The sequence below is a fragment of the Brachyhypopomus gauderio genome, chromosome 2 (genome assembly GCF_052324685.1).
Source record: "Brachyhypopomus gauderio isolate BG-103 chromosome 2, BGAUD_0.2, whole genome shotgun sequence".
Classification (NCBI taxonomy): domain Eukaryota; kingdom Metazoa; phylum Chordata; class Actinopteri; order Gymnotiformes; family Hypopomidae; genus Brachyhypopomus; species Brachyhypopomus gauderio.
Window position 1 is genome coordinate 34,991,823 of NC_135212.1, and position 19,026 is coordinate 35,010,848.

Genomic DNA, 19,026 nt, shown 5'->3' on the forward strand with positions numbered 1-19,026 from the left:
GCGATGCGACCGCGCGTGGCCAACGCGCATGGGCGGAGCCACCGCGATTGCGTCATTTTTGCCGTGAGGACCCTTGCGGCAGTCACGACGTGTCAAGTGAACCTAGATTACGAAGCTCAAGTGTTCAATGAAGGCAGCAGCAGAGTAAACGAGATGCGACCGGAGCATGCGTAGTTTGCTCATAAGACAGCCTGATCGCTTGACCTGTGTCAATACTCCAGTTGTGACGCTGGGAGGCGGCAGACGGACGAGACACAGATCCGCTGGTTTTCCAACAACGACACGTTTATTGAGAACACAGATATTGCGCAATAGCGCACGAGTAACAAACACGCACACACAACGTGCAGACTTTAGACAACGATGAGCACAAGACACTGCGCGAACGCACATTAAATAGACAGACCACATCAACCCCACGTGATGACGAGACGAGCCACAGGTGAGACGGATAATTACAAGACACACCCGCACCCACGGAGATACACTGATGCAGACGAATAGACGCAGACATTGTTAACACACGCCCCAAAGGAAGGGTTCGGGGACCGTAACGTGACACCAGTAAAGTACAGATACAGCATTATAGTACTTAAGTACAGTAGTGAAGTAGTTTTACTTCGTTACTATACAACTCTGCTTATAAAATAAAAGTTCGCTAACGTTGGTGTCATGGCTCATTCTTGTCCTTCTGACTCGACACCGTTACAATATGTAATGAATATGAATAGACTTAAAACTGCAGTATTTTTTGTCAAAACCTTTCCAGATTAAAAGTGCTAAATCATAATAATCCAGGAAAAATCTGTAAAATAACAGTATTTCTCTCCAGAATGTTTAATGAATTTTTCTGTAAATTTATAGTTTTTCCACTTAATTTAATTCAGGGTTTTTTACTTTCAAATTAAAGTTTTTGTTTGTCAGCCACTGCTGCCAGTCATTGACTGTTTTTTTAGGATTTTTTTTTACAGTGCAGGAACTCCTGCAAGGCCTTGTTAATGTAGAGTATGCCTGCACTGAAGGGGCAGTGGCTAGGCTGTGTGGCAGAACCAGGTACTCATGGTGCCCTCTAGTGATACTAAAGGATGTTTTCCATTCGTCCCCTTCCTTAAAACGGAAGAGGTTATATACACGGCGCAGATCTAATTCATGAAGTACCCTGGGATTGTTTGAGATCGGCAGGAACCAAGGTTAGAGGGTGAGGGTACTTCACTATGAGGGTCTTTAAGCCTCTGTAATCTACACATGGCCACAGACCACCGTCTGGATAGCCCTGAGCCTCTTTGGTCTACTGATCCATGATCTGCTAATCCTCTTGTGATAGCAGGTATACCCTGCACCTGGGTGGGATAGCCCCATCCTGTAGATGAATGGCATAGCCCCAATAATGATGTTTGAGGGAGGTGCAATGCATTGGCTGGGCTCAAAAACCTCGGCCAAATCAATGTGTGTAGGAATGGGAATTTTCTGATGAGCCTCCTATCTATAGAAGTGGATAGGAACGGCAAAGCAGTAGTGAGGTGATGTTTCAGGTAACATGATGGAGCCCACCTGAGAATATGATTGTTCTTCCACATTATGTGTGGGTTATGTGTTCTTGGCCAAGAGGAAGACCTAAAGTGAGGGGTTGAGATGGTGATGGGATGGGACAGTGCATGCACTTGTAAATAGAATGGAAGAGGGATAAACCTAAATTCCAGCGTCTCATCTCCTTCAACATCAATAAGACAAAGGAGATGGTGGTGGACTTCAGGAAACATAACCCTCCACTGTCACCAGTTACCTCAGATAGAGTGGAAGTGGATTTGGTTGGGACTTACAAGCACCTGGGTTTGCACTTGGACGACAAATTAGACTGTAGTGCTAACACGGTGCAGTGCACAAGAAAGGACAGAGTCATCTGTATTTTCTTAGCAAACAGGTCATTTGGGGTCCTTTGGTGACATTCTATCAGTCTGTTGTTTAAAGTGCAATATTATGTGCTTTTGTGACCTGGGGCAACAACATCAACAAAAGCACAAAGCACAAATTGGACACTGATTAAGAAGGCTTGTTCTATTGTAGGACTCAGACTGGACACTCTGGAATTTGTGACAGAGAAACAGACTCTAAATAAACTGTAGACCATTATGCAAAATGGATCACACCCTCTGCACACTAAAGTGGAGACAGGGAGAAGCACATTCAGTGTTAAACTGATACAGCTGTGCTGTGCTAAAGAGTGTCATGTGAGATCTTGTCTAAACTGTGTGAAGTCAGTACATACTGCTACATGTCCAGTTCATGTTCTTATCCATATTTATATTACTACTGTTATGAACTCATTTACACTGTTACTGTCACCTGCCCTGCTGTTACTGCAACTTTTATTACAACTGTCACTACAGCTTTTCTACTTTGTTCATCATACTGACCCCTGGCTCCCAGGCTTCTACTGATAATCACCGTTGTTGTCACTGGGGCCCCTAATAATAATCTTTTTATTCACTGATCATTCTTTACTACCTCAAATCTCTGTTAGTGCAATATCACTGATGCAGTGAATGCTAATGTTTGTATATGCTCATTTATATATATATATATATATATATATATATATATATATATATATATATATATATATATATAAAATCATAATGTATACTAATATCATAAATGTAACTCATTTAATATGCAATAAAAAATCAAATAAGGTCAAGAATTATGTCAAACACCTCACAGAATTGGTATACATGCATTTTACATCCATTCAGATATTAAACACAGTATTAAAAATATTAAAAACCAAGATGGACATACAGTAGTTTTTACTGTTAGTAAGAAATACATGAAAATTTATAAATGAATGGAGATGGGAGAGACCCTTTCAGATTAATAGGTTGTTATTTAGAAAGACTAAAATGTCCTTCTGTAACCTGCAGCAAAAAGCATGAGATTCCATCAAGCTTACTGACACAAACATAAAACAGTGACTAAAGGTTTATGTGTGACACTGATATACTATATACTTGTAGGCCTAATCATTCATGTCCAGTTTATATAATGATGCTGGACCTTTGTCGTAAATGTGCTACCTGAGTGAGGGTCTCAGAGAGCCTTTGAGGCATATTTACCCATAAGGTGTTTCTTGGAATTTTTCATTGGTCTAAAAATAATTATAAAACATTTTGGAGCAAAAATACAAATAAACAAACCAAAGCTTGAGGCCAGAATAGCAAATATCTCTACAGCTACAGTGAATTTTCCAGGAGAGCTGACATAAGCTGGAATAAAGGTGATCCAAACTGCACAGAATATGAGCATGCTGAATGTGATGAATTTGGCTTCATTAAAGTTATCAGGCAGCTTCCGTGCTAGAAAAGCCAAAAAAAAACAAAGAACAGCCAGGAATCCTATATAACCCAGAACAGCCCAGAATCCTATAGTTGAACCTAAACTGCATTCCAAGATGATCTTTTCCTTGTAGTGCTTTAGATTTTTGTAGGGGAAAGGAGGGGATATTTTTAGCCAAAGCACACAAATAATGACCTGTATGAGAGTGAATGCAAGAACACTGAGTCTCTGCTGTGGAGGCCCAAACCACTTCATGACATTACTGCCTGGAAGTGTAGCCCTGAAGGCCATTAACACCACTATGGTTTTCCCCAGAACACAGGAGATGCAGAGGACGAAGGTGATCCCAAACGCTGTGTGACGCAGCATACAGGACCACTCAGAGGGCCGACCAATGAAAGTAAGTGAACAGAGGAAACAGAGAGTCAGAGAGAAGAGCAGCAGGAAACTCAGCTCTGAGTTGTTGGCTCTGACGATGGGAGATGTCCTGTGTTTGTAGAAGACAGCAGTAACACACCCAGACATGAAGGCACCGGTGATGGAGAACACTGTCAGAATGATGGCTAGAGTGTCATCCCAGGACAGGAACTCAACAGGTTTGGGGAGGCAGCTGTCTTGTTTGGTGTTGGGCCAGAACTCAGGAGGGCAGCGTAAACAATCCAAAGAGTCTAAAAGATTTGGATAGAAGTCAAAATCCAACATAAGCCAGAGTCCAATAATAACTCATTACAATATACACTTAGTTTCCAGTTATAACAGTATAGCTTTACCAATAGGACATCTGTCCCTTTTTGGTAAATCCAAATGACTGATGACAGCTCTTGCTTCACTGTTACAAATCTACAATGCAATATTATCACTCAGCTAAAATCTTTTAGTGAAAAGCAGGTAATATCCAAAAGAAGCCAGTGAATGTCCACACTACAGAAAGTACAGTACTGCAGTGCAGACAGTCCACTTATTTCACGGTAGGTGTACCTAATATAGGGCACATTCCAGCAGAATATGAACAAATGAACAATGATTCTTTTCCAGCTAAAGCATTTTATTGCTAATTTCAATATTAATGTGCAGTGGCACACAGAGAAAATGGCTGCACATATGAGTATTATTTTCCTCTTTCGATACCACATCAGTCAACTTCCACCTGCTGAACCCCATTTTCTACAAACGTGCTGGGTGTCAGTTTATATACAGGTTATACATTTTAATTCTATTAAGCTGAATTTCCATTCAGAAAAAAAACAACATGCACTTTTTTCTCTTCACCATGGTGATTTAGAGGTGGAGCAGCATTACAAGAGTTAGTGGAGTTATTTATGCAGCACAGAGTAACTGCTGTTACTATCTTCATATGTAGACAGATAAGGCAAATGACAAGGAGACTAAAACCTTAATTCTCTATTATGCTCTGTGATACAAAACCTGTAATGTTACTGATCTCTTCCTCTGCACATGGTATACAGTCATAGCAGCAGACAGGCCTTCCCTTCTGTACAGCCTTCCTGGTGCCTGGAGGACAGCTCTCACTGCATACAGACACTGGAACCTGGGAAAGACATTATAGAGAATGACATAAAAGTACCTTCACATATCTGAGCTAAAATGGCAAACAATGGCAATGTTTCCTTCACTGAAAATTCTGATAAGTACAGGATGTGTTATATTGTACCTCTGTGTCTCCTCCCACCCAGCTAATCACACTGCTTATTCCGATCTCCTGTCCTCTCGGTCTGGATGCATCATAGTAGCCCACTGGTACAAAGTCTAAAGCACTATCTTTCCTAAACTGCCAATTTGTGAGTTCATAGACAGCCACAGGGTCTCCGTTTGAATCAAAGTTGACCTGGTAACCATTCTTTGTGGTGAAGTTCACTCTCTTGAGCTCGTCAAGTATCTGAAAGAGGAGACAACTAAATGAAAGGTCATGACAATAACTAATTTCCTCTCTACACACAACACAGTTCACCTGCATATATTTCCTGCCTGTGGGACCTGTGGCTCTGAAAACAGGTTGTAATATATATATGCAATTAGCAATTCAAAGACAAAGTGAGTTTTTTAAATGAAGCAGTTTTGTACCTGCCATGGTGCATATTCTGTGGTCTTGTCGCATTTCGTGTCATTGCAAACGACACTATGTAATGCATGCGCTATTGCATATGTAGCTTCGTACACGAGGTTAGAGAAACCTAGCTGTGACATGTCTGTGTATAGGTTCTCTAGCGCGCGAATGTCTTCGCTGCCGTCACATTCCCGCACGCCCTCGGTTCGTCCATTTAGGCTACAGCTGAACGAACTCTCCCAGAATTCCTTTAGAATTGGCGACTTCAATGCTTGTGATGGAGAAATTTCTAGAAGAAACTCACGAAAACCTGGTATAACTGATCGGGGAATACCAAAACCTATCGCACCAGCGCACATGTTATATCGCAGAAACTCTGACTGTGTGACCCACGAAGAGGTGCCAATCCACTGAAGCCGAGGCGATGGCGGTTTTGACAGTTCTTCCAAAAGAAACCTCATATCTCCTATACTAGCAAACGCTACTATTACTCGGGCCGTTGATCTGCGTATGACGTTTGCCACTCTTTCAAGTTTACTGCGCGGTTGTGTCCTGAAATAAGCCTCGGAGTACTCCACACAGATACCCTCCTCCTGCGCAGCCTTTAGGAACGACGCCATCCCATTATTCCCGTAGTCTGAATCGCTGCGCACTGTTCCAATCCACGTCCAGCCAAAACGTTTGACCAATCTCGCCAGAGCGTCCGCTTGGTGCTCGTCACTCGGTACGGTCCTGAAGAAGGCTGGGAACTGCCGCTTATCGCTCAGACACGCGCAGCTTGATGAATGACTCACCTGGAAGAAACGAGAAAGCGCCGTTATTTTAGTAACCGTATTTTAACAAGTGATGGGCTAAGTGGTTTTACTTTACACATAAAGGCTTAGCCGTGCATTAGGCTGTAAGGGTGTGACACTATTTATAAGTCACTTTACCTCTCAAATACGATAGCAAAAATGTAAAAATATAAATAAATAAATAAATGATGTAGCATATGTTATTCACCTGTGGAATTCCAAAAAGACCAAGAATTGTGGCCATGCTAATTGTCGGAGTGGAAGAAGAATCTCCTACCAAAGCAGGCACAGCAGCAGCTGCAGATTTTGAACAGGAATCATTGAAAACGGAGTCCACGCCGTTTGCAAACTGAAATGCACATTTGGTTGCCATCAGTACATCGGAACACGAGTCGTGTATCTGGTAGCCTAACGTGATGCCCGGCAGGAGATCTGTTTCGTTGTTGATCTCGCGGATGGCAAATTCCAAAGCACGGGCGGAGCGCAGCTGTCTGAAGTCCATGCTGTTTGGAACAAGACAAACTTAATTGCAAAATATTAGACAACATAGCTTCTGCTGTCTTTTTTCTGTAGCGTTTTTTATTCACTAATACAAGAAGAACAATACTACAGAATTACAATAGTTTCTCTTTGTAATTGTAACACGTCCTTTTCTCTTTGCTGTTCAGTGCATCAGACAGACCTCCCAGAGCATTGTGGCTGTCGTGGCATTGCGGTGTACATGTTATCTCCCACAGTGGTGTAGTAATGAATGGTGAAAATCCCTCCGATTATAAAATCTCCATTCATAGAAAGCCCAGGCACCTGAGGCTCAACCCACAGTCTGCAGCTGATTTGATTTGCTTTACATCCTGCAGGGCTGCACACAGTCATCCACAGCACTGATATAAATGGCACCAGACTTGAAGTGATCTGCATGGTGGTGCTTCCCAACACTCTGAACGTCTGGATGTCTGATCTACAGTGGTTTAAATAGGCAGCTTGTAGTGAAGTCTTATCAGTATGAGTGTGAACAAAGGAGGTGTGGTTTTATATAAATTATTTAGGCATAATGATGATTGGGCTGTTGTGTGTGTGTGTTTGTGTGTATTATCAGTGGGTGTCATCATAGCAAACAATTAGTCCTTTAGTCTAGTTAAACAGTTCTACTGCTTTTAATTCTTTATTTTTTGCTACTGCCCAATAAAACATTGTCCTTGTAATCGAGTAAATAATTGTATGTGAGGTTATAGTGCACACTTGCAATAAAATGTGTTTATTATAACTCCTTTATGTAGAATATCCTTAGTAAAGAGGGTAATAAAATGTGTCCTGTCTAGCTGTGGGTTATTGTGTCACAATAAGCCGGTCCCAGGCCTCAAGGGACATGTCCACACCAACACACACACACATTCAAACCCTGCCCAGCTCATTACAATGTAATTATTAGTTCACTGACTTCACCTGTTACTAATTCCCTTCATGACACAGCAGTCACTATTTAAGACTCACAGGTTCTTACTGTAAATGCTGCGCATACAATGCTGTAAGGAGTACAATGGCACGATTCCTGGAGTACAATTCCTGTGTCTTCTCATCCATTTATATGGCATCTCTAGCATTTCTTTTTAATCATTTAAGGTTGTATGGATCATAAAGACATTCAAACAGTGCTGTCACCTCTCACTCCCTCTCTGCCACAGTTATACACTGCAACTTAATTATCACAAAGGAAACCTAATTACAGGACCCAAGGTGATTGTAGATGTGGTCATTGAGTCTGGAGTGTGTGCATTCAAAAGTATTTGTTCTGTTCTCACCGGAGAGATCGTCAACATCAAACTATCTGATGTGTAAAGGAGTACCTATATCAGACAGATGAGGAGAGACAAGAGTCAGTACATCTGACCAAAACTTTCACATAATCTCTGAAGCATGATGGCATGGATATATATGCAGGACTTTATTGATAACTAACCTGCAGGCAGTGGCTGCAGTTGTTGGATCAGAGACTCAGTCGTTTCTTTTGGATTCAACTTTCCATCATCTGTACATTTTCTCTGTTTTTGTTTTCGTTACATGTCTAGTTATGTCAGTTTGTGTTTTGTAACTTTGTTACTTTTGTAACTTTGAATTGGTAATTATTTTTCTAGTAATTTTATTATTACATGTTGTTCCTGTAGTGCAGATAGCCAAGGCCACTTCACCATTACGACACAGAGATATCCTTCCTTTGCAAATGTGAGAGACTGACCTCATCTGATCCCTTAAAATGCTTTGGGAAGGTAAAGAAAGCAATTTACTCATCACCAATGTCACGTTGTGGAGGCCGGGTCACCGCCAGAGGGCGCACGTCACAGCTCGTACGACCTCACAGCGCACGCCCCCAGTCACCACATTGTTAGCACCTGTCCCTAATTACATTGTGCACCTTTTTAAACCCCGCAGGTCGTTTGGTTCAGTGCTGCATATTGCCCCGCTGGAGCTCGGACCTGGACCTCCCTGTCTTTGCGGTCGTCTGGAACTTAGGGCCTTCAGCTATTTCTGTTAGCTTATTTCTGCTTGCTTATTTCTGCTTTATTTCTACTTGCTTTATTTTACGAATAGAAAATAAAGACCATTCAGTACAACCCTCGCCTTCGGCCGCCTCTGTTCCTGCATTACAACCAATGCTCTAAGGAAATCTCACTCACAATGGTCTTCTCCAAAGTTTAGAATTATCAACCATTATCAATCAATCAATCAATCAGATGTTATTTATATAGCGCTTTTTACAACAGTTGTTGTCACAAAGCAGCTTTACAAGTGCCGAGTCCTAGCCCCCAGTGAGCAAGCCAAGGGCGACAGTTTTTTTGCATGAGGAAGAAACCTTGAGAGGAACCAAGACTCAGGGGGGGAACCCATCCTCCTCTGGCTGACACCGGTCACCATGACAATAACAACAATTTAGACAGAAAGAAATAAAGAAAAGGAAAAGATGTAGTAATGTCCATCATGGTGTAGGCTTATCTGGTCAGGCACTAAGTGGCTGGCACTGGATGAATCGCTTGTCTCTCCTCATCTCATTTTTCCTCGAGCAGGCGGGCAGCCATGTGAAGAAAATAAAACAGGGAAAATTAGCTCTGTATGAGGACATATACAGGACAGATGAAATTAAACACATTTCTGGAGTGTGGCAGAAACTCCGGCGTTAAGTTAAACTATTACAGCCTAGCTAAAAAGGCAGAACCAGAAGGTAACATAGGCTTGGGGGCATTCTGAGACAATGGCATCCATCCACTGCACTGTCAACAAACTTGAGTGACCACGAGCAGTGACAGGATGACAGCACCAGCGCCCCAGTCTACCATAAAACCCTTCGTCTATGAACCCCTGGATCTGTACCTTTATCTAAGGGGGGATGTTAATTATCAAACGCTAAACCAAATAGGTGGGTTTTCAACCTAGACTTAAAAATTGTGACTGTGTCAGAGTCCCGTACGCATTTTGGAAGGTTGTTCCAAAGCTGGGGGGCCTTATAAGAAAAGGCTCTTCCCCCTGCTGTTACCTTATTAATTTGTGGAACTAATAAAAGACCAGCACCCTGTGATCTTATTTGACGTGGGGGTTCATAGTAGGAAATAAGTTCCTGGAGGTATTCAGGAGCAAGCCCGTGCAGTTCTTTATATGTTAATAATAGAATTTTTAAATCAATACGGAATTTAACTGGGAGCCAATGCAGGGCTGATAGGACTGGTCTAATATGCTGAAATTTTCTAGTTCTGGTCAGAACTCTGGCTGCGGCATTTTGAACTATTTGAAGTTTATTTAGATTCCTATTTGAACATCCTGACAGTAGTGCATTGCAGTAGTCTAATCTAGAGCTAACAATGGCGTGCACAAATTTTTCTGCATCATCCTGTGACAATGCATTTCTTAATTTGGCAATGTTGCGGAGATGTAAGAAATCAATCCTAGTAGTATTATCTATGTATTTATCAAATGATAGGTTGGAGTCGAGTATGACACCTAGGTTTTTGGCTACAGTGCCAGGTGTAATGGGATAGTCTGCAAGATTAAGCATTAGATCTGGAATTTTTTGTCTTGCAGCCTTAGGGCCCACAAGGAGAACTTCTGTTTTGTCCTCATTTAGTTGGAGGAAGTTTAGAGACATCCAGCATTTAATATCTCTTACACAGGCCTCAATTTTCCTAAACTGAGTTTGTCATCAGGTTTGGCTGATATATAAAGTTGAGTGTCATCTGCATAGCAGTGAAAATTGACACCATGTTTGTTTATAACTGTGCCCAATGGTAGCATATATAATGTAAATAATAGTGGTCCTAAGATGGCGCCTTGCGGGACCCCATATTTAACTATTGTACTTTTGGATGGAATATTATTGAGCTCTACAAACTGATGGCGATTTGTCAAGTAAGAGTAAAACCATGAAAGGGCTGTGCCTGAGACTCCAACCCAGCATTCTAACCGCTTTAGCAAGATCCTATGATCAATTGTGTCAAAAGCTGCACTAAGATCGAGAAGCACTAACAGTGATACATAGCCTTGATCTGAAGCAAGGAGGAGATCATTTGTTACTTTGACAAATGCTGTTTCAGTACTGTGATGGGGCCTAAAGCCAGATTGGAACTTTTCAAATATGTGATTCCTATGCAGATATAGGCATAATTGCTGGGCAACAGCTTTTTCTATGATCTTAGATATAAATGGTGTGTTTGAAATGGGTCTATAATTATATAGGACAGTCGGATCAAGATTTGGTTTCTTGATCCAAATAACTGCTAATTTACATGATTTGGGCATGTGACCTATTGTAATGGATGAGTTAACTATAGTTAGAAGAGGTTCAGTTACAGCTGGTAATACCTCTTTTAATAACTTTGAGGGAACTGAGTCTAGTGTGCAGGTAGTACAATTTAAGGAAGAAATTATTTTCTCTAATTCTGATTGTGGGAGTGGATGAAAAGCATCAAGTTTTTCTCCTGGTATGCAATTTAAATAAATATCAACCAAACCAGATGACATACCAGTTGTATTGCCAATAAAAGGTTTTATATTTTGTCTAATATTCTCAATTTTATTATCAAAGAAATCTATAAATATATTACTAGTGATTATCTGATCTGAGTGTGTAGGAAAGGCAATAAAAGTGGTCTAGTCATGATCATCCTTGCTCTGGAGGACACAGAGTTCACAACTCAGGAAGGACCTACACTCATAAACTCTAAATTACAGCCTTATCTGATTCCCCAAGGCTTAGCCCCAATTTACCATCCCTTGGAAGTTCTTTGTTAAACTCATATCTGATGTTAAAAACTCATACCTAGTTAAATTAAAGTTAATTCTGTCCAGCTGACATGCATTGACTTTAATTTAGCTTTAAGTAATTCTCGGTAAAGTAACCAACGCAAACGAGATGTTAACTGCAAACTTGCCAACTGCTACTGTCACGTCTGCTAAGTCTCCACGATCCAAAAACACTGGGGAGCCTGAGAGAGGCTGGCTCCGTGAGATTTCAACCACTGTAAGAACCAACACGGGTCGTGTGAGTGCCACTCTCCAGGCCAGAAACCCACGCACCATACGACACATCGATAAATCCGCCTTCAAAATCTTCAGGGACTTCATTCAGTGAACGTTCAGGGCTCATCATTCATACGCTGCTTTGGGGTTGCCAGTTTTAATTGTTGTTGCCCATTTTTAATATAATCAGGGCTTTTCATTATCCTCTGTCAGTATTCTTGCTCTCTTTCTAACTTCTTTCTGAGACTTCGATTCCCTCCCTGGTCCTACTCTAGTTAGAGACGTCTTATGTAGCCTATATAACCCATTCATAATCAAATGATAGTTCATAGTTGTTTATTAGGGTTCACACACGTAGTGTGGGAAACCTATTGTAATTGCTCGAATTTTTCTTTTTAGGGTTCACACACACATAGTGTGGGAACCCTATTGTAATTGTTAGCGTTTTTCTTATTATTATTATTATTCTTTTTCCCATTTTGCTGTCTATAAATCATTCTGCAGCCTAAACCGTAAGGCCTAGACACACCAAACTTGCCAAACTTGTTCTCTAGGTCAAAAGGACCACACTCACTTATAGGGACCCACATCGGCCTGATGGTGGCGCTATAGCACACTATGTGACTTTTTGGCCCATATATCCCATACCATAAGTCATAGAAACAAAATTCCACTTCCTATGGATTCCTTGGCTCAATTCAATAGGACATTTCATATACAACTATGAAGCTCCGCCTACTTAGATTTTTTGCTAATTTGCATAATATGCAAAACCTACTTTTGTCTACTACTCCTTGGTTTTTCGTCTGATCACCACAGTCTTGGTATCAAACTACTCAGAAGAATCTCATTATCAAAACCCATCGCCAACATTGTGACATTTCCATACAGCCTGGCTGTCACATGTTAATCAATAGCTCTGAGGCGTGGCCAAATTTACTTCAGCAGCTATATCTCAGCAATGCTTTGACCAATCTTCATGAAAATATATCAGTTGTTAGGACACATGACTCAGAGGTCACAGGTCAAAGCAGGCCACGATTGTCCAATAGGGGGCGCTATAACATGGGAAAAACTGTTTCTCAGAAACCATTAGTCACATCAAACCAAAACTTTACAGGCATCATCATGGGGTCAAGTGGTATCAAGACACACAATGATGACCTCATCACTCAAAAAACATGGCCGCCATAAGCCAATTAATTTTAATTTTAATTAATTGGCCATTTGACCTACTTACCATAGGTACATACACATGAAACTGACATGGTATGTTCATGTACACACCCTCTAAGACATACCCATGTTGGAAGGGAATTGCACCACTAGGTGGCGCTATACTAGAAAATCCAGAATTTCTCCTACATATTTTCACTTATCAAGTAATGCTTGCACTCATATGATTGTATGCAGAATTCCTAGCAACTTTGTAATTACATGTGCTTTGCAAAAATGTACCACTTTTTCACTATTATCAAATATATATAACTTGCCATTTTCATACTAGTCCTAGCATTTTAACTCCATCACCTTAAATCACACCTTGTAATACTCAGCAGACTCTGAAATGCTAAGATTAGCGAAAAAATCCTAAGTTTTTGACAAATTAATATTTTTCATATGCATCATAATGCTACCATCATAACACATCAAATTCCCAGTTCAATAACTACGCCATAGTATGTCTGATTGTTATGGAAATTGAAATCCACATTCACATGACCATTGTGGTGCGATGTGCCAATTTTGAGCCAAATCCGTCCACAAATAGCTCTACAGTGAATATTTTCATTTTCCATACAAAGCAGTGGAGGGAGGCATACACAGCTGCTAAGCCACACACGCACGTGCCTTTCTCACACACTCTGCCCCCCCCTCCTCCACTCCCCTCACACTCCCCCTTGCTTCCAACACTTTACAACCCATGGGCTCTACCTCCCCCCCCTCTCTTTCACATGCACTTACAAAAACACAGGCCTCTGTAGCTTTCACACTGCCCTTGCCATACCTACCCATTTCTCTATGAGTAACCCAGATACAAACACACAAACTGACGTTTAGCTTCTGTTTTTGAAAACACACTCTCTCTCTCTCTCACACACACACACACACACACACACACACACACACACACACACACACACACACACACACCTACTTATAGGTTTAACATACACACTGCCCTAGCCATGTATACCCATTACTCTTTGACTAAAACACACACACACACACACACACACACACACACACACACACACACACACACTTCTACCTAAATGTATGTATAGTTTGTATGCATATTTATAGTATATGTATAGTATATGTCATTCATGCCAGCAATGTCAGTCGTATCAGTCATATCAGGCATGCCATGCCAGTCATTTCAGTCCAGTCATATCAGTCATATCAGTCATGTCAGTCATATAAGTCAAATAATCAAATCATTACAGTCATGCCAGTTATGTCAGTCATATCAGTCATGTTAGTCCACATTCATACTTTGAATACACGGACAGTCATGTTAGGCATGCAAGGTGTGCAAGGAGTGAATTAACAAAGCATAGTCTCTGGCTCCCTCAATCTCTCTCTGTCGGTAATATACAGGCCCAATTATGTATAGACACATGCAGGCCTTCCTATATTGTTCACATAGATGCAGCCCTAGCCAGATGTGCTATTTCTGTGTCTCCTTTTCTCACACAAGCAGATGTCAGTCATGTCAGTCCAGTCATGTCAGACATAAGTCGTGTCAGTCATATCAGTCATGTCATGCCAGTCATGTCACTCATATCAGTCATGTCATTACAGTCATGCTAGTCATGTCACTCATTCCAGTCATGCCAGTTGTCAGTCATATCAGTCATGTTATTTTTGTTCATCATGCCAGTGAAGTCATTCCAGTCATATCAGTTATGTCAGTCATGCCAGTCATGTCAGTCATGTTATGGCAGGCTTTGCAGACTACGTTCATACTTTGAATACACGGACAGTCATGTTAGGCGTGCAAGGTGTGCAAGGAGTGAATTAACAAAGCATAGTCTCTGGCTCCCTGAATCTCTCTCTGTCGGTAATATACAGGCCCAATCATGTATAGACACATGCAGGCCTTCCTATATTGTTCACATAAATGCAGCCCTAGCCAGATGTGCTATTTCTGTGTCTCCCTTTCTGACACACGCAGATGTCATCACAAACTATCTGTAGAGTACACACTGGCCAAACCCAAACAGCTTCTTTTCACTTTTATTTTCCAATATCTTTCACACTGTAGGGCCTAGAAACAAAATACTACTTCTATTGTATTCCTTGGCTCAAGCCAAGATGTACTGCTTAAATCAAAAAACACACAAACACACATACACACAAAGCTACTCACAGCATGTGATTTACTTCTGATCTGAATCATTTTGCCAATTTTTTGGGCTTTTTTGCCTTTTTCGTGTGTGAACCCGCAATTGCCGCTTGCGGCTATATTTAGGGTTCACACACACATAGTGTGGGAACCCTATTGTAATTGTTAGCGTTTTTCTTATTATTATTTATTATTATTCTTTTTCCCATTTTGCTGTCTATAAATGATACTGCAGCCTAAACCGTAAGGCCTAGACACACCAAACTTTCCAAACTTGTTCTCTAGGTCAAAAGGACCACACTCACTTATAGGGACCCACATCGGCCTGATGGTGGCGCTATAGCACACTATGTGACTTTTTGGCCCATATCTCCCATACCATAAGTCATAGAAACAAAATTCCACTTCCTATGCATTCCTTGGCTCAATTCAATAGGACATTTCATATACAACTATGAAGCTCCGCCTACTTAGATTTTTTGCTAATTTGCATAATATGCAAAACCTACTTTTGCCTACTACTCCTTGGTTTTTCGTCTGATCACCACAGTCTTGGTATCAAACTACTCAGAAGAATCTCATTATCAAAACCCATCGCCAACATTGTGACATTGCCATACAGCCTGGCTGTCACAGGTCAATCAATAGCTCTGAGGCGTGGCCAAATTTACTTCAGCAGCTATATCTCAACAATGCTTTGACCAATCTTCATGAAAATTTATCAGTTGTTAGGACACATGACACAGAGGTCACAGGTCAAAGCTGGCCACGATTGTCCAATAGGGGGCGCTATAACATGGGAAAAACTGTTTCTCAGAAACCATTAGTCACATCAAGCCAAAACTTTACAGGCATCATCATGGGGTCAAGTGGTATCAAGACACACAATGATGACCTCATCACTCAAAAAACATGGCCGCCATAAGCCAATTAATTTTAATTTTAATTAATTGGCCATTTGACAGACTTACCATAGGTATATACACATGAAACTGACATGGTATGTTCATGTACACACCCTCTAAGACATACTCATGTTGGAAGGGAATTGCACCACTAGGTGGCGCTATACTAGAAAATCCTGAATTTCTCCTACATATTTTCACTTATCAAGAAATGCTTGCACTCATATGATTGTATGCAGAATTCCTAACAACTTTGTAATTACATGTGCTTTGCAAAAATGTACCACTTTTTCACTATTATCAAATATATATAACTTGCCATTTTCATACTAGTCCTAGCATTTTAACTCCATCACCTTAAATCACACCTTGTAATACTCAGCAGACTCTGAAATGCTAAGATTAGCGAAAAAATCCTAAGTTTTTGACAAATTAATATTTTTCATATGCATCACAATGCTACCATCATAACACATCAAATTCCCAGTTCAATAACTACGCCATAGTATGTCTGATTGTTATGGAAATTGAAATCCACATTCACATGACCATTGTGGTACGATGTGCCAATTTTGAGCCAAATCCGTCCACAAACAGCTCCACAGTGAATATTTTCATTTTCCATACAAAGCAGTGGAGGGAGGCATACACAGCTGCTAAGCCACACACGCACGTGCCTTTCTCACACACTCTGCCCCCCCCTCCTCCACTCCCCTCACACTCCCCCTTGCTTCCAACACTTTACAACCCATGGGCTCTACCTCCCCCCCCTCTCTTTCACATGCACTTACAAAAACACAGGCCTCTGTAGCTTTCACACTGCCCTTGCCATACCTACCCATTTCTCTATGAGTAACCCAGATACAAACACACAAACTGACGTTTAGCTTCTGTTTTTGAAAACACACTCTCTCTCTCTCTCTCTCTCTCTCACACACACACACACACCTACTAATAGGTTTAACATACACACTGCCCTAGCCATGTATACCCATTACTCTTTGACTAAAACACACACACACACACACACACACACACACACACAGATATTTAACTTTTTTCTCCATACACATTCACACACAGGACTACAATTATGCTTCATATACACAGTTCTCTAGCCATTTCCAACACACTAACTGATGTTTAGCTTATTTTTGTCATCCAAAGACACACTAAGATAATCTCAGCAAGTGATTTAGATCTATTATCTGAATTGTTTTGCCATTACAATGTTTTGTGACCTTTTGGGCCTTGGTGACTCATAAGCCAGTTAAATGGACACTGATACTTCAGAGCACGCTACATGTATTCAAATCCAAGGTTAATTATTTACTCTAAACAATGCTTATACAGGCCCAATTATGTATAGACACATGCAGGCCTTCCTATACTGTTCACATAGATGCAGCCCTAGCCAGATGTGCTATTTCTGTGTCTCCTTTTCTGACACAAGCAGATGTCAGTCATGTCAGTCCAGTCATGTCAGACATAAGTCGTGTCAGTCATATCAGTCATGTCATGCCAGTCATGTCACTCATATCAGTCATGTCATTACAGTCATGCTAGTCATGTCACTCATTCCAGTCATGCCAGTTGTCAGTCATATCAGTCATGTTATTTTTGTTCATCATGCCAGTGAAGTCATTCCAGTCATATCAGTTATGTCAGTCATACCAGTCATGTCAGTCATGTTATGGCAGGCTTTGCAGACTACGTTCATACTTTGAATACACGGACAGTCATGTTAGGCGTGCAAGGTGTGCAAGGAGTGAATTAACAAAGCATAGTCTCTGGCTCCCTCAATCTCTCTCTGTCGGTAATATACAGTCCCAATCATGTATAGACACATGCAGGCCTTCCTATACTGTTCACATAGATGCAGCCCTAGCCAGATGTGCTATTTCTGTGTCTCCCTTTCTGACACACGCAGATGTCATCACACACTATCTGTAGAGCACACACTGGCCAAACCCAAACAGCTTCTTTTCACTTTTATTTTCCAATATCTTTCACACTGTAGGGCCTAGAAACAAAATTCTACTTCTGTTGCATTCCTTGGATCAAGCCAAGATGTACTGCTTAAAAAACACACAAACACACATACACACAAAGCTAATCACAGCATGTGATTTACTTCTGATCTGAATCATTTTGCCAATTTTTTGGGCTTTTTTGCCTTTTTCGTGTGTGAACCCGCAATTGCCGCTTGCGGCTATATTTATTATTATTATTATTATTCTTTTTCCCATTTTGCTGTCTATAAATGATACTGCAGCCTAAACCGTAAGGCCTAGACACACCAAACTTGCCAAACTTGTTCTCTAGGTCAAAAGGACCACACACACTTATAGGGACCCACATCGGCCTGATGGTGGCGCTATAGCACACTATGTGACTTTTTGGCCCATATCTCCCATACCATAAGTCATAGAAACAAAATTCCACTTCCTGTGCATTCCTTGGCTCAATTCAATAGGACATTTCATATACAACTATGAAGCTCCGCCTACTTAGATTTTTTGCTAATTTGCATAATATGCAAAACCTACTTTTGCCTACTACTCCTTGGTTTTTCGTCTGATCACCACAGTCTTGGTATCAAACTACTCAGAAGAATCTCATTATCAAAACCCATCGCCAACATTGTGACATTGCCATACAGCCTGGCTGTCACATGTCAATCAATAGCTCTGAGGCGTGGCCAAATTTACTTCAGCAGCTATATCTCAACAATGCTTTGACCAATCTTCATGAAAATTTATCAGTTGTTAGGACACATGACACAGAGGTCACAGGTCAAAGCTGGCCACGATTGTCCAATAGGGGGCGCTATAACATGGGAAAAACTGTTTCTCAGAAACCATTAGTCACATCAAGCCAAAACTTTACAGGCATCATCATGGGGTCAAGTGGTATCAAGACACACAATGATGACCTCATCACTCAAAAAACATGGCCGCCATAAGCCAATTAATTTTAATTTTAATTAATTGGCCATTTGACAGACTTACCATAGGTATATACACATGAAACTGACATGGTATGTTCATGTACACACCCTCTAAGACATACTCA

The 19,026-nt window shown here is 41.0% G+C and overlaps 1 protein-coding gene across 1 annotated transcript; it reads right to left on the reverse strand.

Annotated features, from left to right (window-relative positions):
* Positions 1–2,959: 2,959 nt before the first annotated feature.
* LOC143508871 (extracellular calcium-sensing receptor-like) lies at positions 2,960–6,694 on the reverse strand. The gene is made up of 5 exons (XM_076997472.1): positions 6,401–6,694; positions 5,416–6,192; positions 5,006–5,230; positions 4,759–4,882; positions 2,960–4,001 (listed from the first exon to the last, which is right to left on the reverse strand). Exons 1-5 carry the CDS (start codon positions 6,692–6,694, stop codon positions 3,088–3,090), a joined length of 2,334 nt encoding a protein of 777 aa, XP_076853587.1. The 3' UTR covers positions 2,960–3,087.
* Between the last annotated feature and the right edge of the window lie 12,332 nt (positions 6,695–19,026).